General features: G+C 43.9%; 1 protein-coding gene across 8 annotated transcripts in view; it reads left to right on the forward strand.

Annotated features, from left to right (window-relative positions):
* The first annotated feature begins 9661 nt into the window (after window positions 1–9661).
* LOC135519249 (mitogen-activated protein kinase kinase kinase kinase 4-like) overlaps window positions 9662–18789 on the forward strand; it is a 101820-nt gene continuing 92692 nt past the window's right edge. For all 8 annotated transcript variants that reach the window (XM_064944368.1, XM_064944371.1, XM_064944370.1 and 5 more), the window contains exons 1-2: window positions 9662–9976; window positions 10279–10344. In XM_064944368.1, the coding sequence (XP_064800440.1) occupies window positions 9920–9976; window positions 10279–10344 (123 nt within the window). In that variant the 5' untranslated portion in view covers window positions 9662–9919. The remainder of the gene's footprint in view (window positions 9977–10278; window positions 10345–18789) is intronic.

Here is an 18789-nt window from a genome sequence, read left to right on the forward strand (position 1 = left end):
AAAATCATGGGCATTAATATGGAGTTGGAGCCCCCTTGTTGCCATAATAGCTTCTACTCTTCTGGGAAGGCTTTCGCAGCAATGTTCCAACATCCAGTGGGTGACTTGCTTCCGTTCAGCCACGAGCATTAGTGAGGTCAGCACTAATATTTAGCAATCAGGCCTGGCTTGCAGTCAGCGTTCCAATTAATCACAAAGGTGTTTGATGGGGTTACGGTCAGGGCTTTGTGCAGGCCAGTCAAGTTCTTCCACACCAATCTTGACAAACCATTTCTATATGGACCTCACTTTGTGCACAAGGGGTATTGTCATCCCCAAACTGTTGCCGCAAAGTTGGAAGCACAGAATGTCGTTGTATTCACTGAAACTAAGGGGCTTCACTCGAACCATGAAAAATGGCCCCAGACCGTTATTCCTCCTCCACCAAACTTTATAGTTGGCACTATGCATTCGGGTAGATAGTGTTCTCCTGGCATCCGCCAAACCCAGATTCATCCGTTGGACTATCAGATGGTGAGCATGATTCATCACTCCAGAGAAGCGTTTCCAGTACTCCAGAGTTCCGATGACGGCGAGCTTTACATCACTCCAGCCGATGCTGGACGTTGCGATCTTAGGCTTTTTGGCAGCAGCTCGGCCATGGAAACCCATTTCATGAAGCTCTCAAAGAACAGTTGTTATGCCAATGTTGCTTCCAGAGGCTGGCTGGAAATCTGTAGTGAGTGTTGAAACCGAGGACAGACAGTTTTTACTCGCTAAGCGATTCAGCTCTCCGCGGTCCTGTTCTGTGAGCTTGTGTGTCCTACCAATTCGGGGCTGAGCCGTTGATGCTCCTACACGTTTCCACTTCACAATAACCGCACTTACAGTTGTTGACCAGGGCAGAAACTTTACCAACTGACTTGTTGGCGTCTTATGACGGTGGCACGTTGAAAGTCACTGAGCACTTCAGTAAGGCCTTTCTAATGCCATTGTTTGTCTATGGAGTTTGCATGGCTGTGTGCGAGATGTTTTATTTTTTATACACCTGTCATAACCGGTGTGGCTAAAATAGCCGAATACACTACTTTGAAAGGGTGTCCACATATTGTTGTGTCTCTGAAGAGGAAGCTGAACCAACTTAATCCACAGTACAAAACGGATTAAGAGCATGTTGAGGAGACCGAGAACGTTACATGCAAATGACTCATTGAGGAAGATAAATCTCAAGTATTTATTTAAAACTTTGTAGAATACCCCAAGACGTGTCTACTGCGAGACGTTTTGAGTCCTTTTCTTAGTGTTGACTCTACTATCAACCTGGTAAGTATGGGATAGATTAAATAGGAAATATTCTGGGACTATAGTTCTTGCAGCTCCATTTGGCTTGTTTTACTTAAATGTCTTGTTTTATAACCTGTTTACTTGCTGTTGTCTGTTTATCCTGGAAGGGTTTATGTAATGTTACTTTCTGGCCTTGATGTGGACGCTCTGCTTACGTAACTTCACAGGGACTGTTTCACTTCAGGCAGTGTCTGTTAGATTTATAAACCAGCCATAACAGACTGGGTCTCAATCAGTCCATACAAATCTCAGCCCTTGGTTAGAAAAATACACAACTATAGATTGACTCCCAATTATGCTTGCCCAATGATTTAGGGTTCGGAGTTCTTCATCTTCAGGAATAGCTCCAGACCCAAACTGAAGGGCAGTCTAACACTGGCCTGAAGTGAGGCCTGCTCAGGTTAAAGGGCCACCACCTACATGGCTATAGGTAGAAAGACTACACTATTGTTAATTTTCTAACACAAAGGAAGAGGATCATTTATTTTCCAAGACATTGAGATTTTGTTTGGGTCACCCTTCTGTTTTTGGGTACAGTTTATATGAGCAGCTCAGGGGGAATGACAGAATTTTTAAGTTTTTCATTTTTCTCCTGGGCCCCGTCATTGGAGGTGATTTTTATATAGACTCCACAGTGTGGCTGTTGCTGGGCAAAGTGAAGTTGAGATCATAGCTATGATGGCCTGCAGTAATGTTTGACCGCATGGTGGCAGTGGAGAGTTAGAGTAGATGAGTCACTGTGGATTTGTGGGGTGCTGAGTTGAGACAGACATACAGACAGAAACAGCTCATGTTCTCCCTTTGTAAGAACAGACCGACAGATAGACCACACCCCAATCTGACTTTGACAGGCACCTAGATGCTCAGCACAAATGTCAACATCAGGCCTTGTTCATAAGGTGAACATATTGATTCAGAACAGTAATCTATTGCCCAATAGAGTAATTTGAAGTATGTGTGTATTGTGCAGTGTGTTTACATCAATCAGCTTGAGAATGTGTATAGCTTACAGTCTATGTATGTTTATACATGGTTTAAGGTATATCTATACATGAGACAGAAGCACTAGGGTTGAGGGGTCTCTGTAAAATATTTTGTTGTGTGATATTTCTGTTGTGGAAGGAGACTTGTGTAAGTCATCATCCAACTGTAATCTCAGGCTGATCTTGCTGCGGCCCTTTCCTGTTTCCCAAAATAACATGACCAACACCCTCAAACACGCAGGTGTGCACTCACTCCCTCAGTGCTGCCGGACAGTACAGAAGCCTGCAACCGTAACCTCTGATCACTTTATCTTGGTATGATGATTGAACCAACAGATCCCATGAGATATTATTTGATGGCATCCCATTTGATTTTGATTATATTTTTGTAATGAACCTATCCCCTGGAGGTGTGTGAAATTGGCTGAGGGTTTTGAGTTACACATGCACCTGTTTGCTGTACAGGTCCAGAACCAACAATGCTTGTTTGCCCCTGCCTGCTGCCCAATCATGCAAACAGTTCCTATTTCTGCTTTTCTCTGTGGCTGGAGGAGGAAGAAGTAGATGAGCACGGTGTGACTCATCTACTGCAACTCTCCACTGCCACCACGTGGTCAAACATTACTGTGGGCCTCCACAGCTATGAGCTTCACTTCACATGTGTGTAAGCAAGGTGTGACTGTTATCAAACACCACAGGTTGTGAAGGTAGTTAACTGTAAGGCTGTAAAAATGGGAAGAATTGAATTGCTCTGAGTATCCGTTCATTTGCGCTCCCAAGTCAGCGCCTCCCGCCTCTTCAATGTGTCTGCTCTTGTTTTCCATTCTTGCTTCCCTGAGGCAAGTAGGTGCTCACACACACTGCCAGGCATCTCCCCCCCCCAGGTTAATTTATGTTACTTGGCACTGGTCTGACCTGATCGACGGCTTCAGTTGGGTCACAGTGTGTGTGTATGAAGGGATGGAAGGAGGAGGGGGCTCTGTTGCTGGGGCAGAACACACACACAGTTGAATCTCTTCTGTTTACCCAACCATCTACAGTATTTTTCTGATAGAAGGACAGGTCTGTTGGGATAGACAATGTTCAAATATTATGTCTGGATGCTTAGATATTGAACTTTACTGTACTTTTATAGACTGCAATTATTGATGAGACATGGGAATCTTTTGGACCTGCTTGCATGAGAGAAACAACTGTTTTATTCCCATTTTGCCAATTTAGATTTTATGAGGGAATACAATTTGGAAAGTGACATCATTGTAATGTATAGGGTATTGACATTGAAGGTACATCATACACAGAGTGTACAAAACATTAAGGACAAATCCTAATATTGAGTTGCACCTCCCCCTTTTGCCCTCAGAACAGCCTCAATTCGTCAGGGCATGGACTCTGAGGTGTTGAAAGAGTCACAGTGATGCTGGCCCATGTTGACTACAATGCTTTCCACAGTTGTCAAAATGCCTGGATTTCCTTTGGTCCACCATCCATTCTTGATACACCGGAAACTGTTTTAGTGTGAAAAACCCAGCAGTGTTGCAGTTTTTGACACAAACCGGTGTGCCTGGCACTAACTACCACACCCTGTTCAAAGGCACATCTTTTGTCTTGCCGATTCACCCTCTGAATGGCACATACACAATCCATGTCTCAATTGTCTCAAGGCTTAAACATCCTCATTTAAATTGTATCCTGCCCTTCATCTACACTGATTTGAAGTGGATTTAACAAATGACATCAATAAGGGATCATAGCGTTCACCTGGATTCACCTGGTCAGGCTGTCTTGGAAAGAGCAGGTATTCTTAATATTTTGTACACAGTGTATATGAGAGAATAACAATAGACTGCAGTATGAGTGATGTCGCAGTGCAAACACAAAATGAAATGCTCGTATGTTGCAATGAAAAACCTTTCGACTGAGATGAACAAATCATAACAGCCATGTGATGCCAGAGAAATAGAATTCAATCTTGTATTACGTCACCTACCTGCCTCCACCCCCCACACTCCAGAATCCCACTATTACATCCCCACAGAAGTGAACCAGTCATGTGGCATGTAACATATATAATTCAATACATTTTCCCACAGTCCAGGGCCTAAGCAGCCTGGTCAAACAATACCCAGCATGTCCTATTTCTGGCAGCTAGAGGAACTGTGACGTCGCCACATTGTGTAGGCAGCTGTGGCCATGAGAACTAGGGAGCCACTTTAACGATGGCAGCAAGATAAACACGGTTACAGCCTTCAGTACTGTAATGTTGATGGGACAGTTAGACTAACCTAGTTCTTCATCATCGAAGACTACTGTTATATACTTTATACATTTTGGGCGTGTCTTAGTTGAGTCACGGGGTACATGTAGGGAACTGATCTGTGTAAAGAGCACCAGGTTTGGGACACAGGGACTGCACACTGACAATTCAGCCACTGTGAATGACATGAGAGGAGCTTGCAAAAATTCTGCTGATATCTGTTGTGGTGGTGGAATTTTTAAAATGTATTTTTAACCTTTATTTAACCAGGCAAGTCAGTTAAAAACAAATTCTTATTTTCAATTACGGCCTAGGAACAGTGGGTTAACTGCCTGTTCAGGGGCAGAACGACAGATTTGTACCTTGTCAGCTCAGGGGTTTGAACTTGCAACATTCCGGTTACTAGTCCAACGCTCTAACCATTAGGCTACCCTGCCGCCCCATGGGACATGATGCAGGAAAGGGGACAGAACCCAAGAAAAATACCAGGGTTAACATCAGTGGTGAAATATTTATCACTGCTTCCATTTCACATGCTCTAATTAACTCATCTGACAGAGCTGGCGGTTGTTGACATTCACAATGTTACTGTGTAGCCTACAACACAGGCCTCTGAGAAAGCTGGAGGGTGTTCTTGTAAGTTGATGTTGCTTGTTTTGAGAGGATGTATTGATTCAGGATTATTCAGCCGTTTAGCTCATTTACCATTGTAAATATTGTCTGCACTAAGGTGACAAGACTTCCTTTTCTGAATGACAAGACTGTTTGTGTAATGAACACGATAGGAGACAGAGAGCTGGTTTCAAGCGCAGGGTGCAGCAGGTGTTTATTTTGTAAAGGACCACAGGGGGAGGCAGGTAGCTGGTTCCAGAGGCAGGCAGAAGGTCATACACAAGGGGTCCAAAAGGGCAACAGTACAGGCAGGGAAAAGGCTAGTAACGTAGTCAGGGAGATCAGGCAATTGGTTGCTAACAGGAAATCTGATAGGCTGCAGTACAGGCAGTGAATACTCAAAAGGCGTAGTTAGTTTTTGCCTGCCTCACTATCATACACAGGAGGATTAAATTACAGGGAAAAACAGCACTCCGCATAGAAAGTGTGTCACAAAACAAACAGCACCTCATAATAATGGGGTGCAGAGAACTGAACTAAATAGTGCGTGATAATGACATACAGGTGTGTGAACAGGTGATTGGGATCTGGAGAGTGGACTGCATTCAGGGGATCTCTGTTTGAGAGTGAGTTGGAAGCACACGTTACAGTTTGTCATTGTGATAGACTGATATAAAATTGTATTGGTCACATACACATATTTAGCAGATGTTATTGTGGGTGTAGCAAAATGTCCGTATTCCTAGCTCCAACAGTGCAGTACTATCTAACAATACACACAAATCTAAAAGTAAAAGAAGGGAATTAAGAAATATATAAATATTAGGATGAGCAATGTCAGAGTGGCATTGACCAGAATACAGTATATACATATGAAATTAGTAAAACAGTATGTAAACATTATTAAAGTGCCTAGTGCTTCATTATTAAAGTGACCAGTGATGTAATATCTATGTACATAGGGCAGCAGCCTCTAAGGTGCAGGGTTGAGTAACCGGTGGTAGCTGGCTAGTGATGGCTATTTAACAGTCTGATGGCATTGACATAGAAGCTGTTTTTCAGTCTCTCGGTCCCAGCTTTGATGCACCTGTACTGACCTCGCCTTCTGGATGATAGCATGGTGAACAGGCCGTGGCTCGGGTGGTTGATGTCCTTGATGATGTTTTTTGGCCTGGCAGTGCTGCGTTGGGCAGACCGCACCACCCTCTGGAGAGCCCAGTGCTCTCAATTGTGCATCTGTAAAAGTTTGCGAGGGTCTTAGGGGCCAAGCCGAATTTATTCAGCCTACTGAGGTTGAAGAGGCGTTGTCGCGCCGCCTTCACTACACTGTCTGTGTGGGTGGACCGTTTCAGATTGTCAAATCAAATTTTATTTGTCACATGCGCCGAATACAACAGGTGTAGACCTTACAGTGAAATGCTTAATTACAAGGCCATAACCAACGATGCAGTTTTAAGAAAATACCCAAAAAAAGTAATGTAAAAAAAAAAAGTAAGAGTTAAATAAGAAAAACAAATAATTAAAGAGCAGCAGTAAATAACAATAGCAGGGCTATATACAGGGGGTACCTGTGCAGAGTCAATGTGTAAATGTGCGGGGGCACCAGTGTTGAGGTATTTGTGATAATTATGTAAATGCAGGTAGGGTTGTTAAAGAGTCTTTGACGGCAGGTAGGGTTGGCTGGAGTCTTTGACGATTTTTAGGGCCTTCCTCTGACACCGCCTGGTATAGAGGTCCTGGATGGCAGGAAGCTTGGCCCCGGTGATGTACTGGGCCATACGCACTACCCTCTGTAGTGCCTTGCGGTCGGAGGCCGGGCAGTTTCCATACCAGGCAGTGATGCAACCCGTCTGTATGCTCTCTGGTGCAGCTGTAAAATCTTTTGAGGATCTAAGGACCCATGCAAAATCTTTTCAGTCTCATGAGGGGGAATAGGTTTTGTCATGCCCTCTTCACATCTGTCTTGGTGTGCTTAGATCATGTTAGTTTGTTGTTGATGTGCACACCAAGGAACTTGAAGCTCTCAACCTGCTCCACTACAGCCCCGTCGATGAGAATGGGGGAGTGTGATGTGTATGCCGAGTACACCGAGGATCTTGAAGCTCATCACCTTCTCCTTCTCCACTGCGGTCCTGTCGATGTGGATAGGGGCGTGCTCCCTCTGCCTTCTCCTGAAGTCCACGATTAGCTTTTTGTTTACGTTAAGGGAGAGGTTATTGTCATTGTTGGTAATCAGGCCAACTACTGTTGTGTTATCTGCATTGAAGAGTCGGTGCCTGGTGAGCGAGTTGGAGGTGTGCCTGGCCACGCAGTCATGGGTGAACAGGGATTACAGGAGGGGGCTGAGTATGCACCCCTGTGGGGCTCCTGTGTTACGGATCAGTGTAGTGGAGGTGTTGTCTCCTACCTTCACCACTTGGGGGCGGCCCGTCAGGAAGTCCAGGACCCAGTTGCACAGGGCGAGGTTCAGACCCAGGAGGGCCCTGAGCTTAATGAGGAGCTTGGAGGGAACTATGGTGTTGAAGGCTGAGTTATAGTCAATGAACAGCATTCTTAGGTATTCCTCTTGTCCAGATGGGTTAGGGCAGTGTGCAGTGCGATGGTGGTTGCATGGTTTGTGCATCTATTGGGGCGGTACGCAAATTGAAGTGGGTCTAGGGTGTCAGGTAAGGTGGAGGTGAAATGATCCTTAACTAGCCTCTCAAAGCATTTCATGATGACAGAAGTGAGTGCTACAGGGTGATAGTCATTTAGTTAAGTTACTTTTGCTTTCTTGGGTAAAGGAACAATGGTGGACATCTTGACGCAATAAGATAAGAGTTAACTGATAAGAGAAAACTGTCCGAAAGCCTAATCTAACAGACAGCAGAGAGAGAAGAGAGAGAGAGAGAGCACATAAACATATTGTGAGTTACACCTTACCGTAATATAATAAACGGTTTATTGATACATTGTAAACAAAATATAAACACTTTGGTCCCATGTTTCATGAGCTGAAATTAAAGATCCCATACACACAAAAAGCTTGTTTCTCTCAATTTTGTGCAGAAATGAATTTACATCCCTGTTAGTGAGAATTTCACCTTTGCCAAAATAATCCATCCACCTAACAGGTGTGGAATATCAAGAAGCTGATTAAACAGCATGATCATTACACAGGTGCACCTTGTGCTGGGGACAATAAAAGGCCACTCTAAAATGTGCAGTTTGTCACACAACACAAGGCCACAGATTGACAATTGGCATGCTGACTGCAGGAATGTCCACCAGAGCTCATGCCAGATAATTGAATGTTCATTTCTCTACCATAAGCCACTTCCATCATAGTTTTAGAGAATTTAGCAGTACGTCCAAATGGCCTCTCAACCACAGACCGTGTGTATGGCTCTGTGTGGGCGGGCGGTTTGCTAATGTCAACATTGTGAACAGAGTGCCCCATGTGGCGGTGGGGTTATGGTATGGGCAGGTATAAGCTACGGACAACAAACACAATTGCATTTTATCAATGGCAAGTTGAATGCACAAAGATACCGTGACGAGATCCTGAGGCCAATTGTTGTGTCATTCATCAGCCGCCATCACCTCATGTTTCAGCATGATAATGCACGGCCCCATGTCGCAAGGATTTGTACACAATGGAAGCTGAAAATGTTTCAGTTCTTCCATGGCCTGCATACTCACCAGACATGTCACCCATTGAGCATGTTTGGGATGCTCTGGATCGACCTGTTCAGTTCCCGCCAATAACAGCAACTTCACACAGCCATTCAAGGGGAGTGGGACAACATTCCACAGGCCACAATCAACAGCCTGATCAACTCTATGCAAAGGAGATGTGTCATGCTCATGAGGAAAATTATAGTCTCACCAGATACTGACTGGTTTTCTGATCCATGTCCCTACCTTATTTTTTAAAGGTATCTGTGACCAACAAATGCATATCTGTATCCCCAGTCATGTGAAATCTTTAGATTAAGGACTAATTTATCTATTTCCTTATATGAACTGTAACTTGGTAAAATCTTTGAAGTTGTTGCATGTTGTGTTTATATTATTGTTCATACCTCGTTTAGACCTAATTTAGGTAGGCTATATGCATGGATGGTAGGTAGCCTAGCAGTTAAGTGTGTTTGGCCAGTAACCCGAAAAAAGTCGCTGGTTTGAATCCCCAAGCCGACTAGGTGAACAATCTGGTAATCTGATAATGTTCCCCTGAGCAAGGCACATAACCCTAATTGCGCCTGTAAATCGCTCTGGATAAAACGTCTGCTAAAATGTAAATGGATGTCGTTTATGAAGACTACAAAAAAATGCTTAAAAATACATTATTGTGAGCTAATCAGCATGGCACATAAATTCAGCATGTTTGGATTCATTTATTTTGGGGATAGGGGGAGCAGCGGCTCCCTCTATCTCTCTACTGCCCTCACTCAGGCCCTGACCGATTCAGCTTCATCTGTTGGTGATGCTTTACAGGGGAGTGAGTGAGAGAGCGACAACAAGAGAGGGAGGCAGGGGGAGAATAGAGAAAGCAAGCAGCACTCTGCACTGCCAGCCGCGGTAGCTCAATATGGAGTAACCCGGTAGGCTCGACAACGACGGGAGTACAAAGAACAACCGGCTTTGGATCGAAATTACATTCACAAGGAATAAGGGATCACTTCCAATAATGAGATACGACATTGCATACACACAATCAACTTTAAGGGAATAAAATAGTTTCAGCAATTTCTATTATTGAAAAATGGCGAACGAGTCTCCAGCTAAAAGTCTAGTTGACATAGACCTTGCCTCTTTGCGGGTGAGTGCAATACATCTTATCTGAGGATGTACATTGTTTGCTGTCCAAATCCATTTATTGACGCAACCCTGGGCTAAACCAGCGTAAAATGTTTTACAAATGGGATGTGTTGTTCTTGGTAGGATAGGGGGATAATAAATTCCTCTATCTTTCCTTTGTTGGCAATGCACTGGCATGTGAGGCAAATCTGGCGCTACTGCCTAATTGAACGGGTTGTAACGTTGGCCATGATACTATGAAAACCATCCATCTTTCACAAAGTTATTTGATACATGTTAACCATTTCTTAATTTCATTTTCAGGACCCAGCTGGTATTTTCGAACTGGTGGAAGTGGTCGGCAATGGCACGTATGGACAAGTATACAAGGTTTGTTTGCGTTTCCCAATTCCATATAGGCAATATATAGCCTATTGTAGGCTGTCAGAGACCACCGAAAATAGGCGGAAACTGTAGCGCAAACATGTATTTTTCTCCCAGTTTGAGAGAAGTGGCAAATAGCCTATAGACGGTTGGACCAGTTGCGGACTGGATTATTACTGCGCTGAGATGTAAGGTATAGCCTAAAGATTTAGGCATGTGCATTTCCTTTTCTTAACGATTTTGTCGTGTGTTTTATTGTGTTAGGACTAACTAACTGCAACCCATCAGATTTAACAAGCCAAACCAGCTCTAATTTGTCTGGCGATCCTTATCATAGGCGCCTGACCGACTTCTCCCCGTGCGCTACTGGGTGTGCACCGTTGCGCATACTGTATTCAGATCCAATGCAGTGATGAGCTATTGACATGCCACTTACAGTCGATTAGCAAAGTATGGGATTCGATGTGGAAGCGATTGTCCCGTGTTGCCCAGTTGGTAGAGAATGGACAGGGTTGTGGGTTCGATTCCCACGGTGGACCAGTACGAAAAAAAATATTAGAATGTATGCACTCACCACTTACTGTAAGTCATTCTGGATAAGCGCGTCAGCTATATGACAAAATGTAAAATTGTGCCGATAGTATCTAGCTACAGCCATCACGTCTCACCGGAGTGGATAGAGCAGACTACATCACATCCTGTTGTTTTGAAGCTGCTGTTATCTGGTAGAACGGAAGGGAGATTGGGAGAATATGTCCAGACCTGTTGTCACCTGATTTATTGGTCACAAATGGTTGCCAATGGAAAATTATCAGACCTTGGTCAAGTGTATTGCTTAAAAACATTTGAATGGCCAATTTGATCCTCACTTGATTTAGTTTGCCGAGCAGTCTATGCAATGGGATAATCCCAAAAGTGCAAACTCAAAGCCAAATCAATTGTACCATATTATTTTTGTTATATTAATATTTACATATGTAAAATACTTTAAAATATATAAAAGCATTTAAAATATGCATTTGATCCGTAACAAATAATCTGTTAAATGAACATTTGGGCAATTGAGCCCTCCTCTTCCGAGTGGCGCAGTATAAGGCACTGCATCTCCGTGCTAGAGGCGTCACTACATAGGCACAGACACATGCATACAAATACATGATAACATACACACTATACACACACATACACATGTATTTTGCCTTGTAGATAGGTGGTAGTGGAGTATGGGCCTGAGGGCACACACTTAGTGTGTTGTAAGTTCTGTAATGAATGTATTGTAATTAAAAAAAAAAATGTATAACTGCCTTAGTTTTGCCGGACCCCAGGAAGAGTAGCAGAGTCTTGTCTTGGTTATTATCAGAGTAGCTGATAATAAATACAAATACTACAGACCCTGTCCAGGCTGTATCACAACCGCCCGTGATTGGGAGTCCCATAGGGTGGCGCACAATTGGCCCAGCGTTGGCCGGGTTTGGCTGGGGTAGGCCGTCATTGTAAATAAGAATTTGTTCTTTTTTTATTTATTTATTTTTATTTCACCTTTATTTAACCAGGTAGGCAAGTTGAGAACAAGTTCTCACTTACAATTGCGACCTGGCCAAGATAAAGCAAAGCAGTTCGACACATACAACAACACAGAGTTACACATGGAGTAAAACAAACATACAGTCAATAATACAGTAGAAAATTAAGTCTATATACAATGTGAGCAAGTGAGGTAAGATAAGGAAGGTAAAGACAAAAAAAGGCCATGGTGCCGAAGTAAATACAATATAGCAAGTAAAACACTGGAATGGTAGATTTACAATGGAAGAATGTGCAAAGTAGAGATAGAAATAATGGGGTGCAAAGGAGCAAAATAAATAAATACAGTAGGGAAAGAGGTAGTTGTTTGGGCTAAATTATAGATGGGCTATGTACAGGTGCAGTAAACTGGGAGCTGCTCTGACAGCTGGTGCTTTAAGCTAGTGAGGGATAAGTGTTTCCAGTTTCAGAGATTTTTGTAGTTCGTTCCAGTCATTGGCAGCAGAGAACTGGACGGAGAGGCGGCCAAAGAAAGAATTGGTTTTGGGGGTGACCAGAGAGATATACCTGCTGGAGCGTGTGCTACAGGTGGGTGCTGCTATGGTGACCAGCGAGCTGAGATAAGGGGGGACTTTACCTAGCAGGGTCTTGTGGATGACCTGGAGCAAGTGGGTTTGGCGACGAGTATGAAGCGAGGGCCAGCCAACGAGATCGTACAGGTCGCAGTGGTGGGTAGTATATGGGGCTTTGGTGACAAAACAGATGACACTGTGATAGACTGCATCCAATTTATTGAGTAGGGCATTGGAGGCTATTTTGTAAATGACATCGCCGAAGTCGGTTGGATGGTCAGTTTTACAAGGGTATGTTTGGCAGCATGAGTGAAGGATGCTTTGTTGTGAAATATGAAGCCATTTTTAGATTTAACTTTGGATTGGAGATGTTTAACGTGAGTCTGGAATGAGAGTTTACAGTCTAACCAGACACCTAGGTATTTGTAGTTGTCCACATATTCTAAGTCAGAGCCATCCAGAGTAGTGATGTTGGACAGGCAGGCAGGTGCAGGCAGCGATCGGTTGAAGAGCATGCATTTAGTTTTACTTGTATTTAAGAGCAATTGGAGGCCACGGAAGGAGAGTTGTATGGCATTGAAGTTCGCCTGGAGGGTTGTTAACAGTGTCCAAAGAAGGGCCAGAAGTATACAGAATGGTGTCGTCTGCCTAGAGGTGGATCAGAGACTCACCAGCAGCAAGAGCGACATCTTTGATGTATACAGAGAAGAGAGTCGTTCCAAGAATTTAACCCTGTGGCACCCCCATTCTTAACTTACTTGTCTAGTTAAATAAAGGTTCAATAAAAGGTTCAATAAAATGTGTTTCTTTTATTCATGAATTGATGGAAACACTCCAACAAACATATGGATTCACAATAATGTACACTATACCCTACTGTATACCATGACTGGGCTGACCAGGTCTGATTCATTGCAGATCACAGTCAGTATCCCCTGGTCCCTTGGTGGGGTTTGTTATTCACACACAGTGATCAAAGCAGACCTCCATTAGCCCTACATAGCTGTTCAGCAGCAGGGTATGATAAAAACATGTAATAATCATACCAGAGGACATTGAGAGTGGTGATACAGACCGCTCCTTCCTCAGAAGGTTGACATCAAGATGGTCAACATCAAGATGCAACCATGAGTTTTCTGTAGTGTGTCATTATCTTGATTCTGGGTCATTCCAAATGATTTCAATCACTTTCTGACTGCACCCCTTTTGATTTGAATGAAACCTTTCATACATGTTTGGCCACCACCTTTTCTTTCTTCAAGCATGTGCAGGCACAACAAACACCTCAGATGATGTAAATAGGGTTTAAGCTACAACATATTTGAACATTTTTTTTTTTAGGGCAGATGACTCGTATTTAGATAATTAACTTTAAGCTTACATTTTGGAAAACAAAATGAACACTTTTTTTCTCAACAAAATCATGAAGCAGTTTGACAACCCTGTTTATAAGCTTTAAAATGATATCAAGCTGAAGCGATTATCTTTTTTAGTGATGAAGGGTGGGGTATGCCAAATGGGTCAACATTGAGCACCTCTATCTCGAATGTTTTGTCATTCAGGTCCAAAAAGTCACTTTCTCACCACTTCTACCATGGGCAACCATGTATGGAAGGCTTCATTCAAATCAAAAGGGGTGAAATCAGAAGGTGATTGAAATCATATGTCTAAAACCATCCAATTTGCATTTGGGTGTGTGCTGACAGGAAGTCTTCCTTTTAGGGCTCTCATGTACCGCTTGCTGTGCAGTAGCAGAGAGAACAGTCTATGACTATGTTGGCTGGAGTTTTGACAATTTTTCAGGCCTTCCCCTGCCACCGCCTGGTGTAGAGGTCCTGGATTGCAGGAAGCTTGTCCGCATTGATGTACTGGACCCTTTCGCACTATCCTCTGTAGTGCCTTGCGGTCGGAGGCCGAGCAGTTGCCATACAAGACAGTGATGCAACCAGTCGGGATGCTCTCGATGGTGCAGTGGTAGAACCTTTTGAGGATCTGAGGACCCATGCCAAATCTTTTCAGTCTCCTGAGGGGGGAACAGGGTTTATCGTGCCCTCTTCATGACTGTCTTGGTGTGCTTAGACCATGTTAGTTTGTTGGTGATGTTGACACCAAGGACCCAAGGAAATGTTAAATGCTTTTCGACCTGTCCCCAAATGAATATAGTTGGCTCAGAGTTTGTTTTGATATTTCAAACTGCGTGTCCTGATTGTGTCTGGTGTGGGTGAACAAAATCAAAATTAGCGCAATGGCGGTCTGGTCAGCATGTTAGTTCTGGGGAGTGGCACAAACAATTTGCATTTGAGGATGCATAGGCTATATATGTGTTTACTATATATAGCCGGGTGGAGAGAAGTCAAATCATGTTGACTTGTCTGCCAATATCGTGAAGGCCCTTAAGGCTGCTGATGGATAAAGCCTAATCATTCCTGTGTTTGTTTTACTACTATGCAATTCACACTTTGAAGACTGCCTATGCACGTCTTGGTGAGCTAGTAGAGGCCATAGACTGAATAAACTGTTCTGAGTTCCCCTGGTATTGGCGTGTGTCTCTGGAAACAACACAGCATGAAGAATAAGTCTATATGCTTTTGGGGTTTAAAAAGCGTAATTTTGCTCTAGCGCATGACGGGCATGGCAGTAGTGAGACCATGTCATTAACTGGGAGTCAGGCCGTTTAGAAATGCTCTGTAACACAAATTGGCCTTGACTTTTGGAGTTTAACTTCCTTAGGTCTTAGTGAATTATCTCACATGTTGCAAGTTTGGCAGGAATAAACCAAGCTTTTCTTCCATGAACCACATTAATTTAGTGGCTAGGTGTGTGTGTTTGGAGTTTGCACATGTTTTGATCTATGGCTGTGTGTTTGTGTTAGGATCTGCATGTGTATATTCGATTCACAACCCATTTTGATTGGCCATCATACTCAGCCTAGCCAATGGCAGCTGTGTGCCTTTGTAGCTGTGTGGACTGCAGCTGTTCAGATGGTAAGAGGGAGAGGGAGAGAAAGAGACATCCCTTAATCAAAGGTGCTTTTGTTTTGAGGGTAAGTCCCTGCAGGAGTTGTAATGGAAAAACAGCTTTTCATGTCTCACACTATCTGGTCCTAAAAACATCCTACCCACACTGCCAACAGTCAGTCAGCAAGGACATCTGGCATTCCCTCGTGTGAACCCCTGGGTTCTTAAACGTTTTCAGCATGGGACCCATCGGAAATTCTCAGTTTTCCTGGGACCCAAGCTTACAAAACACGCATCTATACGGAATATCGGTACATTTCATTGTTCTTATGCCCATTAACAAATGCAACATAACAATTCAATTAAATACCCATATAAATAGCTACTCATGTTTCTTTCCCCATCAAAAACACTCTTACATAGCTGTCTAGGTTGAAACTGTTGCTATTAAAATACAATAAATAATTTTAATTCTGAACTGGACTAAACTGATTGATCACATCACACCGATTAGACCAGAAAACACACAGTCCTAATGAGAGGTGTGTGACTGGTGGAAGTTTTCAACAAGCAAGTCTATTCTGGGCTCAGTTTTTGACAGTGTAACCCTGAGGTCATTTTCAGCATTGAGTCTGTTACTTTACTTGTTTCTTAAGTATGCCAGAGTTGCATCAAACTGGATCAGAACATCTACTGTTTTCTCAGCCAGGCAGGAGACCGCAACCTGCTGTAGATGAGCAACCCAGAAGTGTGTGAATGTGTTTGCCTCAAAAAGCAGCTTGCATCAATCAATGTATTCCAGTTCAGAATAAAAATGGTTACTTGTATTTTAACAGCAACAGTTTTTATTTTTTTCATCTTCATCTGTGTTGTTACTTAGGGTAGCACTATCAGTAGCTAGATAGCTTGCTTTGGCTAACATTAGCTAGCTAGCTATTAGCTGTGTACAAGGGGATTGTTTGAAAGAGAAACTCACATTGACTACTATGAGAGATAGTATACTCCCTTATTTCTGCTTGTTATAAAATGACAAAAATGCCTTGCTAGCTGACTTACTTTTCCACTGTGGAAGCACTCTTTCCTGAAGCATTCTGCCCTGTTCTGAAAGAACTCCCTGGGTTTACCATCATACTGTGGATGTTTGGTCAGGACCTGTCGTTTTTAATTTGTTCGTTTTGAGAGACTCACTTCCCTGCACAAAACACATTGTTGGCGCTTCTTGTTATTTATCAAAAGTTTGTATTAAACCAAGAGAGAGAAACTCATTGCTGTATTTGCGTTTCATGACAATTGAGCTCAGTCAGAACTGGCTAGTTTGAGTCAATTCGATGATGGCGAGTGGGAATGACAAGCCAGTGGCTGAAAGCGCTTCATCTGCTGCTGAACAACAGCACTACAGTGTGTGGTTCGCAGAGTGATCTTCAAGAAAACTGCCCAAAAAATATCTGGTAAACCGTGAAGCACACGGGCATCTTCCACCCACTCGCGCAGCTGCCAAACTGAGCCGAGACACCGCTGTCAAACTGAGCCGAGACACTGCTGTCAAACTGAGCCGAGACACCGCTGTCAAACTGAGCCGAGACACCGCTGTCAAACTGAGCCGAGACACCGCTGTCAAACTGAGCCGAGACACCGCTGTCAAACTGAGCCGAGACACCGCTCACCGCTGTCAAGCTGAGCCGAGACACCGCTGTCAAAAATGAGCAGAGACACCGCTGTCAAATTGAGCCGAGACACTGCTGTCAAACTGAGCCTAGACACCGCTGTCAAACTGAGCCTAGACACCGCTGTCAAACTGAGCCTAGACACCGCTGTCAAACTGAGCCGAGACACCGCTGCCAAACTGAGCCTAGACACCGCTGTCAAACTGAGCCGAGACACCGCTGCCAAACTGAGCCTAGACACCGCTGTCAAACTGAGCCGAGACACCGCTGTCAAACTGAGCCGAGACACCGCTGTCAAACTGAGCCGAGACACCGCTGTCAAACTGAGCCGAGACACCGCTGTCAAACTGAGCCGAGACACCGCTGTCAAACTGAGCCGAGACACCGCTGTCAAACTGAGCCGAGACACCGCTCACCGCTGTCAAGCTGAGCCGAGACACCGCTGTCAAAAATGAGCAGAGACACCGCTGTCAAACTGAGCCGAGACACCGCTGCCAAACTGAGCCTAGACACCGCTGTCAAACTGAGCCGAGACACCGCTGCCAAACTGAGCCTAGACACCGCTGTCAAACTGAGCCTAGACACCGCTGTCAAACTGAGCCTAGACACCGCTGTCAAACTGAGCCTAGACACCGCTGTCAAACTGAGCCGAGACACCGCTGCCAAACTGAGCCGAGACACTGCTGCTCAGCAGAGAGTGCACTGAACAGAGAATGCAGTTGCAGTTGGCCAAAATCAATTCCAGTAATTAATGAAATAATTATAAATTTACCGCGACCCACCATTTAACAGGTTTGGGTCGCGAACCATACATTAAAGGCTGGTCTAGTCCATTCTACAACTATAATGGGTTGGCAGCATTTGAATGTCTCCGTTATAATCCATTATTGGTCAACAGTTCAGTTAATTCTAGTTAGTCTGACATGGTTATTTTTAAGGAACGTAGTCATTGTCATCTTTGCTGTAGAGGATGTTGGATGTTAGTCAGACGTGAGGAAGTAGCAAAATGGTGGAAGTCATCCATGTAATGATGAGAAGTAGGTGGCTTGGCCCGCCACAGTGTATACCACAAGGTAGTTCTCCACACTGTCTGATTCATTGTCATTCTGAGTTTCAATTTTTGGACACAGAGAAAGACATCAAATGAGTCCAATTTATGTGTAGATTATTGTATGCATCGTCAGAGATTCTTGAATTTACTATGCACATACATATGTGCCTCACCCACACCTACGCATAACACATCCGTGTATGGCTGCACCTCAAGATCATATCCTGCAGCTATCATTACGTTTACAATGGAAAACTCCAGTTCATATTTTTGGATCATTGCGCAAGGAAGGTTCTGTGTCAGTCTCCATCTTTTCCATTCATTTGAAGCACTTAGGAGTAATTGGCTGAGCTTCCTAATTGAACTGTGGCTTCTTTTTTTCTCCGCCTTCTCTCCTCGGGACCAAGGACTTTTGTTGGGGTCGGGCAGCAGTGAGGTACATCACAGAGGAAATACTGGCAGAGACAGCGTTGGATCACTTTACAGATGGGCCAGGGGGATGTTGGCTTGGCTCCGCAGAAGCTGTCAGCTTTAGAGATCTCACCCTCCCCTGACCCTCCACCTCCTCCCCTAGGTCTACAAGAGATGATAGATAAGGTTGATGAGGGAGAGAGTGAGCCAGGACTAGTAACTGGAGGAACAGGGTTAATGGTCCGTGGTGGGAGGTGTGATACGGTGCAGTA

Source organism: Oncorhynchus masou, chromosome 29 (assembly GCF_036934945.1).
Source record: "Oncorhynchus masou masou isolate Uvic2021 chromosome 29, UVic_Omas_1.1, whole genome shotgun sequence".
Classification (NCBI taxonomy): Eukaryota; Metazoa; Chordata; class Actinopteri; order Salmoniformes; family Salmonidae; genus Oncorhynchus; species Oncorhynchus masou.